This window comes from Hordeum vulgare, chromosome 7H (genome assembly GCF_904849725.1).
Source record: "Hordeum vulgare subsp. vulgare chromosome 7H, MorexV3_pseudomolecules_assembly, whole genome shotgun sequence".
Lineage (NCBI taxonomy): Eukaryota > Viridiplantae > Streptophyta > Magnoliopsida > Poales > Poaceae > Hordeum > Hordeum vulgare.
The window spans coordinates 628,403,370-628,415,131 of record NC_058524.1 but is presented as its reverse complement, the minus strand read 5'-3'; the positions used below and the strand labels follow the sequence as shown (position 1 = coordinate 628,415,131).

The following is an 11,762-nucleotide window of genomic DNA, read 5'->3' as shown; positions in this document are numbered from 1 at the left end:
CCGGTTGTTGCGGAGCTCTAATCTATTCGTGCAGTCCCTCGTTTCCCGTTTGACGGTCGATATACGCGACCGAATATGCCATGAATTATGCAGCACAATTTGCACGTAGCATGTGCTATGACTATGAGATGACCTGCTCATCCGCGCGTCCAACGGCACATCGTTTATAGTCCAGCACAACGGCGTCAAGAGTGGCACGGCGAGCTGTTGAACATGTACGTTTATGCGCTGCATCACAGCACATGTTATGTTATGTTATTTTTTTACCCTGCGTGCATGCACGTCCGTCCAACATGACACCTAAGAGTTGCGTTGCGTTGCGTTGCCTTGAGATTTGACTTTGAACGCATTCTCCATGGATCACATCTCATCTCATCTCATCTCTAACTGGCCGATATGATCATGCATGTCCCCAACGCACTCCTCTCACCGGCCACCCACACGTGCAGTGCATGCAACCACCACTTGCCAAGCTACCATGTCTCCTCCTCCCCCTTGCATTGCATATATATACCACATCCATCGTCTCCTCCATCGATCAACAACACCTCATCTCATCTCATCTCATCTCAGCAACAACACACAAAGAGAAGAAGAAGAAGCAGCATCTAAATAAATGGCTCCCAACTTCGGCCGCGCCATCTCCTTCCCTCTCACCCCGGCGAGGTCCTTCTCCAAGCCCCGCCACGTCCGCTCCGTCAGCCTCCCCGGCACCACCTCATCCCATCCGCTCGTCGCCAACCTCCATGCCCACATAGCCACCCTCCGTGCCTGGATCCAGGACACGGCCGCAGCAGCCTCGTCCCTCCCAGCCGGCCTCGCCAACATCCACGCGCTCCATGCCGCGCTCGCCGACCTCCTCCACCTCCCAGCGTCCGGGGCCGCGCTTCGGTGCACCACCAGCAACGCCGGCAACCACCTTCTAGACGCCTTCCTCCTCCTCGCCGACGCTCACCAGGGCTTCCAGGAGTGCCTCCTTGAGCTCAGGCACGCCGCCGCCGAGTCCCGCGCCGCGCTCCGCAGAGGGGACGCCGGCAGGCTCGCGTCCGCCTCCAGATCGCAGCGCAGGGCCGAGAAGGACCTCGTCCGCCTCGCCGCCTCTGTATCCGCCGTCTCTACCAAGTGCTCGCGACTGAACCTTGTCGCTGGTGCCGAGGAGGCCGAGATGGCCGGCGCGCTCGTGGAGGCGGCCGCTGTGAGCGCCGCGGCCTCTGCAGCAGTCTTCTCCGCCGCCTCTTCCATGTCATCCCCGGCGTCTACTTGCAAGAAGATAGCCATGTTTATTCCTGCGTTCGCCACCAAGAAGGCCGCCGTCCCCGAGACGGCGGAGGCGGCAGTGGAGAGGCTGCACGCGCTCGAGCGATGCTTCGACGAGTGCGACAGCGCCTGCGACATGGTGTTCAGGAGCGTCGTGCAGACCAGGGTTGCACTTCTCAACATCATGACGCCAACGATCTAGTCATCTATCAAGTCGTGTCATATGTACATATGATTAGGTAGGAGATGTACATTTTGCTGATTCGGCACTATACAGTGTACATATATATATATACAGAGGAAAAAAGATACTACTAATAATAAGATTTGTGATTCTTGACATGGATAGTACTAATACATAGTACGAAATATGTCTTCAATTTCATCGTGTTATTTACAATGCTGCCGGTGCAAAGTGATGAACTGATTTGTGCTAATCTCGAACTCATGCATAAATTGTTCATTACTGTGTGATTTGGACAACTTCATACTCTGTTCAAGTTTGATACTCAATCTGTTCGGAATTAGTTGATGGCCCAGTAGATGCACCGTATGCATCTGTTTGAGCGTCAAGTAATTCCGGATGGAGGAAGTTGATCTTAAGCTGCCAACTATGATGATGAACACTGTTAAAGTTTGCTTCATGTCAATAGCGCATATCTTCAAGACTTAATTCGGAACCAATTTCCAGCTCCAACTCATTTAATAAAATGAAATATCCCGTCATCTGAACTTACCAAGTAGAATGACCAGACATGGCTACTATACTTAGATGAACATGAATACGCTCACATGCTTCATTTCCAACCTATAACTCAGAGCAATATCTCCAAGCTCTTGTGAAGCACTTACCAGTTCCATTTCCAACCTACAATTCACAACAGTACATCCAAGCTTTTGTGATGCATGATCGCCAAATTCACAAGCTGACTTTTAGATCTATTCAGTCCTTATGGATTCTAATTTATGCACGCCACTGTTCTCCCGTGAAATCAAACAGTTAACCTGTGCAACTTGATGAGACCCTCGAACCAAAAAAACTAATTAGTCCAAGAGGGGGTAAATTGGTAAATTCAATACGCGCCTACATGTTTCTGACCGTCAATGGCGTTGATCGCTTTTGCTTAATTTGACTTTGGACCACAACTAATCAACACTATGAGAGGGGACACTAGGAATCTTAACACCAAAGCAAGCCAGCCTAACAGCTCTAGTCTTGCAAAGATGGAAATTTTGGTTTTCGACAATGCCACAAATATATACATTTCTTCCTTACATGGTAGTTATCATATTGTAACGTGTGACGAACATTGTCCTTATCAACGTCCCTAAAACAGCTGAAATGATGACGAGGTTCTAAGGAGTGGTTGCCCTAGTTATTTTTAGAAAGAAGGAGCTTGCCCGGCTTTAGTGAACCAAAGCTCTTAAGGTTTTACATACCATAGTTGGACTAGAATGAAAGAAAAGTTACTCAAAGAAATCCTCAAAAGAACGGGCTTAATGCTAACACAACCGATACAAACCCAAAATAATGCTTGGCTCTACAGTTGAAACACATACCACACTCAGAAGATGTGTGGAGATATGATCATCTTCTAGATCCATGGCTCTAGCAGATGGTCGATGATTCCAGCGTCTTGCTGAGCTCCTTCCATAGCGGTAAGAATATAGTAATTTTTTAACTAGTTCATCTGTGGGATGCTTAATAAAAATGCCCTAGTTGATGAGTGAGGATCCCTGATGGTGGCTCCGAGTGGCCAGTGGTGAAGGGAAAAAGTCTACCCATCACATAATATCTCCATCAAGGAACACAACTTAAGTTGCATCGTCGTCTCTGGATTCAACCAACGAGGACAATGCAAGTCCATGGTTTCCAAATCTAGCAACATACATTTCTCGATAAAGAAAAACTCATCCAAGACAGGTGAAAAGATTAGCTCAATTGATCCATCGAATGTCCATACGTCGTTTCTCGTTTCACCCAAACATTTTCAGCCTGTCTAGGGTCATACAGCTAATCAACATCGCGAAGCTCAACACTAGGTGTTAATCTAAACAGCAAAAAAGGTACTGACCGAAGCTCGTGTCCTGTTAGCTAGTTAATTTTATCCAAGTGGTCAAGTTGGGGCATGCACTTGCCTAGCTCTCCGATCTAGGCTCTCAAATTTTTAGTGGTGGTACTAGCTAGCTAATTAACTAGTTAATGAACTCAAGTTGCTCAGCTAATTATTTGCAATTGAATTCAACTAAAGATGTACTACTATCAACGTGGTAGTACTGTCTAAGGAAGCTATAATGAGTTCCAACTTGGTCTGTTAATCAATGACAACTGGATGAAGCTAAGAATGTACTATGAATGGATAGATGGACCGGTTTGGCTTGTCACAACCATTACATTTGCACAGACTATTGCAAGTACGTATTGCTCATCGCCTCGTGGACATTATACCGACGGAAGCTTGTGTGATGTAGCCATGATCTAATCTACAGGAGACATGTTGTTCTCCATGTAGCGAGTAGGTCAGATAGCTCCATGTCCATAGCTTGTAAGCTTCCTCTTACCTAGGTCAGCCACTAGGCACGCAAATTACCAATCCTTGATAGAATTGTAATCGGAGAGATTCTCTCACGCGCGCTATTATACTAAGCATGGTCATCGTCCAGCGGAGCGATCACAGGCAGTGCCGCAAAATCCGTTGCGGGCCTGGTGCCCGCCAGTACTGCTAGCATTTCCTACGTTGTCTTCACCAAAGTCTTCTAGATGCCCCAACTTGGATGTCCATTCCTGTACGTACGAAACCAGGCATGCCCCGTTGGTTTCCAATTGGATGGTGCCAAGAACTCCATGTGGAGTCGTCCCCGGACTCAGAGGGACTCGGAGCCCGAGATGTGACGATGTGGGCGGATGTAACGAACGTCATCAACATTACCAAGGTTATCACTCATGTGAATGTTTGTACTCTTAGTTGTGGCATTTCCTATTTACACAAATGAGCCAAACAGTTCCTTACTCGTAGCCCGCGCACATAACACATCCGACCGACCCATGCAACCAAAGAACTGGGTGGATATGTTTAATTTTGGGGACATTCTAGAATCTTCCTCCTCTCCGTATTGTCTTTCTTATCATTTTTTAATCTGATGGTTCATCGGATTTTATTTACTATTTAACTAGCAAAAAAATAGATCATGAAAATTTCAAATTGTTTAAAATCCAAGAACATATTTTAAAATTCGTGAACTTTTCAAAAAAAAAATAATGAAATGGTGAACATGTTCAGTATTATGGAACTCATTCAAGTATTTTCCTTTATCGATGGTTAGGGAGTTAGTAGTATTCTCGGGCCATCAGACATGAAACATCAGATTCGATGACATGTGTGTCTTTTTAAAAAGGGTATTTGTTTCAATGCAAGGCAACTTCCCATCATAGGTACGGTGGTGACCCTCATGACTTTGTCAATGTTCAAGCTCAGCGAGTTTAGTCCTCATTATATGACGTATCGGGGGGTGGGGCATGTTTGAGATATACATTCTATCAGAAAATGTTAGTTAATTTTATTATATACCTAAATACAGAAAACTCATTTTTAAGTAATTAATTGTAAAACTAATATATATGTCTTATTTGCATGTTATTCTACATGATAATCCATGCCATCTAAATGTTGACATTGGACCACCATTTGAAATTCTTACTAGTTCATACAATTGCGTACTAAGTTAGCTCATGTTATTAATACTGGTCAAGTAGCCACTCTCAAATGTTCCATTGAGATATTTAATGAGAAATTTAGTACACTTAAATTTAGTGAATACGATCTATACGAGAACAAAAAAGTATATAATATTCGCTCATGATCAAGTTCAAGCCCAATGAAGGCAACTCAAACGATAAATCTTCATTTTATATTTATAACTTCCAAACAAATATGTATATCAAAGGTAACACTCAACCTACGGAGGAAATGTTATAATAATTTTATCATGGGGAAAATTGTAAACTTGATCTTTAAAGTTCCCTTTTTTTACTTAATGTTCTATTACAATAATAATATTGTGTTTTTAAAAAATAAATGACTTTGATTAGAAGAAAAATCATATCATTGGTTACATATGAGATATGATTTATTAATTTGTGTAACGACTATTAGGTTCAGTTTACTTCAGTGACTTTGTTGTGTCCTAAATTTGTTCAAAGTTTGATTTAAATATAGTTTGTAATGACAGAGTGGTCGGTAGCAGGGGCCCGTCTGGGGGTATTAGTGAGCTTACCAACTATGAGAATATATGGGCTCGCACCCTTCAGGGTAACGAATCCAGACCCTTGTATAATTAGTATAGATCTCCCTTATATTTTGAAAAAATAATAATCGATAGTAAATTAGCACAACTTTTAAATACTTGAGTATTATGCCCACAGAGATGCCACAATGAAATGCTAGTCCATTAGTTATTGTAGGGGACGATTTAGTCATCGATATCTACTCTGCCTAACAGGTACGGCTCTTTATAGAAGTATTCTCCAAAATTGGCGTGGTCGTCCGGCATTTTCTCCCAACATACAGAGTGTATAAAGTGAATTAGAAAATGATGAGTACTGGAGTTACTCCACAAGTTCATATATACATTGTGGGTGGATATACACTATTGGTACCATAATATTGATTTTGGCAAATATGTTGTAGAAGTAAAGTTTAATTATACTCACAGGATAATCATATTTCATGGGTTGCTAGAATCTCTAATAAACTCCTTTTTTGTCGTGTTCGCCGATCTTTCGCATAACAAGGAGGGACAAACCACTATTCGTTACAGTCTCTAGAGGTGCGTTACTTTACCCACTAGCGATTAACTTAATGTTTCTATCAAGTCTGTAACCCATCACATCCATGATCTAAGTATTTCACACTTTCGTGTGTGCCAAACTTCCTATCCCATGTCATGCAAAATTTGCTACAGGTAGGGTCAATACGCCCCATGACCTATGAGCTTACTTTGCTTGCTGATAGAGGTTTAACGACCCTCTGTCAATAGGGTACTTACGACACTCATAGATGATATATATTATACTTTTTCACTTAACTCCTTAATTGATATTCTTATTTGAATTGTGAACCAAAACTCAAAATGAGCATAGGTCATGTCCACTTTTCTATTTGAATCCAAATTTATCTAAGCTTAAGTAGGAGTGTTAATTTACCCCAAAGATTGTATGCATGAATGTAATGCACATTCGGAAAAAAAAACCCGCTCTCATATAACTGCAGGTCATTACACGTAGGTCAATGGGAGAGAAAGAGAGAGAGAGAGGGCTTCTCAACCGCTACATCGGAAAATATCCTATGGCTAGGTTATAATACGGTGTACCACGTCTAAGTTAGGTTGGTTGTACTGGGTTGCACAATGTGTTATGTTGCATGCTAAGTGTTAGCTAGGGAATGGGCCGTATTGGTTTTAGCCGGCTAGGTTTTTTTTACGTTATTCATTTCTCCCTTTTGAATTTAAATTTCATTTATAAACTAATTTCATTAAAATCTTTTGGCAAAATATCCAGAAAGTTCCCTTAGTATATAGGGCTTAGACAAAGTGATTTCCAGCCTAAATATTAAATACATTTTTGTAACCCCTATTTTTGGATATTATTAAATATTCCCTAAAAAAATATGGTCTAAATAATTACCCAAAATATTTTTTACGTTTTAAACATTTCCTACTAAATCTCTAGGCCTTACGGAATTTACTTTCCAGCCTGATATTAAATAAAAGTTTACACACATTTTGTAGGATTAGTTTTGCATTATAAATAATTCCAAAAAAAAATTGAAGTACAAATGACAATTGATTCAAGTTGTACACGCAAAACTGCAAAAACAAATTAACCATAGTTTAAGTGTTCACATTTCAACATTGAACTTTTTTGGGATGTGACGCATCTGATGTTGTAGGCATGCCGACACAGGAAACGGGACATCGAGCCAGTCGTCGCTCAGCTGCAGGACTGGTTCCATTGGCGGGGGATGAGAGAAAGGTGGGAAGGGGGGCTGGGAGGTGGCGGCGACGGACATGCACCGCAATGCATTGTATGATGGTGTACCGGATGTAATGTCTTGCACCGGATGCCGGCAGTTTTACCAAGGTGGCCATTTTTTCAACCTTTTGCTATATGACCCACCAAACATTACTCCCTTTGTTCCAAAATATAAGGTGTATTGGTTTTTTGAAAGTCAAACATGTGCATGCTTGACCTAGTTTTTAGAAAAGATATATCAATGTCTATAGTACCAAATTTGTATCATTAGATCCATCATGAAAAGTATTTTCATATTTTATTAATTTTGTACTGTAGATGTTGATATTATATTTTACTCCCCCCGTCCACGAATAACTATACATCTACCTTTTATCCTAAGTTAAATTTTAAAGTTTTGACCAACTTTATAAAAAAGAATAGTCACATATACGACATCAAGTTGCTATATTATAAAAATACATTTCAAAATGCATCTAATGATATTAATATAGTGCCATAAATGTTGATACTATTCCCTATACTTTAAGACTTTGAGTAAGGACAACATGTACACTTATTCGCGAACGGAAGGAGTATAATCTCCGTCAAACCTAGTTTGAGGTGCATGAAAATCGATACAACTTATAATCTGAAAAGTATATATATATTGACTTCCCTGAAAATAAAAATGAAATTATATAGTGACTAGCCATTGATTGCTGATAACATGGCAAAGTGGTGGGTCCTAAACAGTCAAACGAGTCTCCTCGTCGCTATGTCTGACGTTTCAATGTAATGGATCCCACAAAGGTGGAAATGGGTTTTAGAATACCACAACTCACAGAGGCAGGCCGCAGGGACATCTGAAGTTTAACTGAAAATCATCGAATATTTGAATTTTTGTGTGTGGCAGAAACCAAATTTTCCCAATATATTTATAGGCGGCGATGTGTGCCCTGGGTGATTGAAAAAATTATCAACGAACCATGGTGCAGGGACGTCTGAAGTTTAACTGAAAATTACCAAACAAGCACGACCAGTTCATAATCACTAGGAAGCAGCGCATGCAGCAATATTGGGTGACACCTGGGCATTTCCTTGGATTCAATCATCCAGCTGCACGAGTAACCTCTCGAAGCAGTTGTAGCTAATGAAAATCAGTGTGATTGAAATCGTTGTTGTAACTAAACATAAACAAAAGTCGATGCATGCGTGCACAAACCAGCTGATCAAGTTGCTAACAGACGGCAGGTACGTACTTGGATAAGATTTGTAGCATATTAGAAGACGACAACAACCCATTCGTGTGCAGCATGCATTATGATCGATGGTTTGAAATCAATCGATGCAATCATATGGATAGACCATGGAAAAAGTTATGCAACGCAATATCCAATAATCATGCAGCTTACTTGGCTACCACATGTGCACGTCCTGTGTGTAAAAAGCTGAAGCCGCAACCGGAAGCAATGTAAACGACGACATATGGAATCTCTCATGTCTCCCAACTTGCAACTACAAAATCAGACGCACGTTGCGGGGTATCATCCATCGATCTCAACAGTTTCACCACCCGCGCTGTCCTGGCGGATCCATATATATATGCATGGAGAAGGCACAACGAGCTACAGCACGAGCATCGCTGGCGTGGGGCGCCGGGATGGAGGAGTACGCCGGCGACTACACATCGTGTGCGCTCGTCCACTGGCAGGAGCCGCACGGGAGGAACTTGTCCGCTGCTTCCCGGCAGCCAACTCGATCGTTGCCCACGTCCATTCATTCATCCATCGATCCATGCATGCGTGTGTGTTCTGAAATCCAACCTTAATCAGTGAGCAATTCCATGTCTTCGTGGACGTCAGCAAATCACCTCGCAAAAGGACATTAAGGTTATAAACGACCCGGATTGAAGAATATAGGGTACAGAGTTGAGGGATTTAAAAGTAAGGGTGGGTTCCGCCGAGTTTAATCCGATACACAGCAAGCTAGCTCAGGTTGCTTATACGTACGCGAGTGCTATTGCTAATCCATCCAGCAGCTTGTCTGCTTGGTTGCTATATAGCTAGCTTGCACGTACGTGTAAGGGAGCTTTGATCTAGCGATCCAAAGCCAACACTTCAAAGTTTAAATCAGACTTTACTCATTTGCACGATGACGTGGTCAGGTCATCCATCCATGCTACGGTAGATCGTTGTTGTAGCTAGAGTGCGAGGTGTTGTATGCCATGCGAGCACTCATGCATGCGTGCATGATGCATGTCCTAACATCTGTGCTAGCTCGTTGCATGCTCACGGACATGACACCTAAGCCCCAGCATTGCGTTGAGGTTTGACTTGAGCGCGGCCAGCCTCCTCATCATCTCCTATATATCTGTCGTCGCGGATCATGTCCCCAACCTCTCACGTACTACTATACTGCCCACCCACACGCGCAACCACCACTTGCCACCTTCTTGCACGCATATATACCTCGTCGTCTCCTCCCAACTCATCCCACCCCACAGATCTAGCAACAAGCGCAAGCACCTACCAATACCAGCCTGCCGAAATGGCTCTTGTTAGAATTAGAGTCCTATACGTATGTAATCTCAACTGCCACTCTATCTCTTCCTTTAAATCTTTTGTAACTATCTAGATCGTTGGCGATCAGGTATTTCTTGTAAGCCACGTCAAGGCACCTCCATCAATCAATAAAACCCCACACAGCTTCTTTACGGAGGAGTAGAAACACTTTTACCAGATTAACCTTACATGGTATCAGAGCTAGCCTCTTCCCTTTCATGTAAAGAAACCAGAAACCCAATCCTACCTTCGTCATGGCCCCTAGCTCAAACACTGCGTCCTCAATCTCGACGCACCACCAGCAGAAAAGCTTGCGAGGGGAAGCTACCTCCGCTGGAAGGCGCAAGTAATGCGGGCACTACGAGGAGCGCAAGTGGTCAGCCTCCTTGGTGGCAGCGATGCCGCACCACCACAAACGATGGAAGTCACCAAGGCGGATAAGACCACGGCCATAGAAGCTAATCCTCTATATGGCTCGTGGTTGTCGAAGGACCAGCAGGTCCTGAGCTATTTGCTCAATTCGCTGACCCTGGAGATTCTAGCAAAAGTCATCGGTAAGGAGAGTACTCATGATCTTTGGATTGCTCTCACTACCTTGTTCGCTGCGCAGTCTCAATCTCGGATAATTAATCTGAAGATAGCCATCTCCAACACCAAGAAGGGCAACATGTCGAGCAATGCGTTCATCGCCAAGATGAAGAGCCTCGGACATAAACTCGCTGCGACGGGCCGTCCAGTAAGAGACAGGGAGATGGTGGACTACATCTTGGCCGGACTTGATCGGGATTACGATCCCATCGTAGCAGCAGTTGGAGCCAAAAAGAACTCCATCACAGTTGATGATCTCTTCTCGTAGATCTCTGCCTTTGATCAGAGGATGGAGATGCTAGGCGACGAACCAGGCAGTTTCCGCTCCTCTGCCAATGTTGTCTAAAGAGGGTGTGGGCAGTCTCGAGCAAGAGGAGGCCGTGGGCGAGGAAATAGGGGGCCGTGGCCGCGGTGATCGCGGAGATTGCTCCTCTCTCTCTCCTGTGCACGGTGGAGGTTACGGCGGCCAACAACGTCCACGACAACAGCCACGACAGCAAGAATGGGACTATCCCGAATGCCAGATCTACTACACATACCACGCCGGCGGCGCAAGGGCCTGCTGGCATCAGTATGATGAGGACCATGAAGAAAAGAAGGCCAACCTCTTCACCAACTCCTACGGGATTGATACAAACTGGTATACAGATTATGGCGCCACCGAATACATCACAGAGAGCTCGGCAAACTGACAACGAGAAAAAGACACCATGGAGGTGACCAAGTGCACACGGCAAGTGGTTCAGGTATGGACATTACTCATGTTGGAAATTCAGTTGTTAAAACCCCCTTAAAAGATTTGAATCTAAACAATTTCTTACATGTCCCCAGTGCATCAAAAAATCTTGTCTCTGTTCATCCCTTTGCCCTTGATAACAATGTTCTCATAATATTTTATCCTTACTCTTTTGTGGTCAAGGACTTGGCAACGAGGAGAATCATCCTTAGAGGAAAATGTGAGGGAGGCTTATATCCACTCAAGTCATCATCTTCATCATGGTCAAATAAACAAGCTTGGAGTGTCACCAAATCATCATCGGCAAGGTGGCATAGTCGTACGGGTCATCCCTCTCACTAGTGGGGACGGGGCCTTTAGCCCCGGCCCGTAAGGGGCTTTAGTCCCGGTTCACCAACCGGGACTAAAGGGGCGGGACTAAAGACCTAACCTTTAGTCCCGGCCCTGTTACAAGCCGGGTCTAAAGGTGCTCCACGTGGGCGCCTCGTAGCGTCCCAGGGGCAGGACCTTTAGTCCCGGCTCGTTACACGGGCCGGGACTAAAGAGTTTCAGATTTTGCTTATTTTTGGGTTTTTTTTTAATGAAATTATTTTTGGGTTTTAGGGTT

General features: G+C 43.7%; 1 protein-coding gene across 1 annotated transcript; it reads left to right on the top strand.

The window, feature by feature from the left end:
- The first annotated feature begins 591 nt into the window (after window positions 1–591).
- On the top strand, window positions 592–1,596 carry LOC123412771. The gene has a single exon (XM_045105706.1). The coding sequence runs from the start codon at window positions 617–619 to the stop codon at window positions 1,457–1,459; it is 843 nt and encodes a 280-aa protein (XP_044961641.1). The 5' UTR covers window positions 592–616; the 3' UTR covers window positions 1,460–1,596.
- Window positions 1,597–11,762: the final 10,166 nt, after the last annotated feature.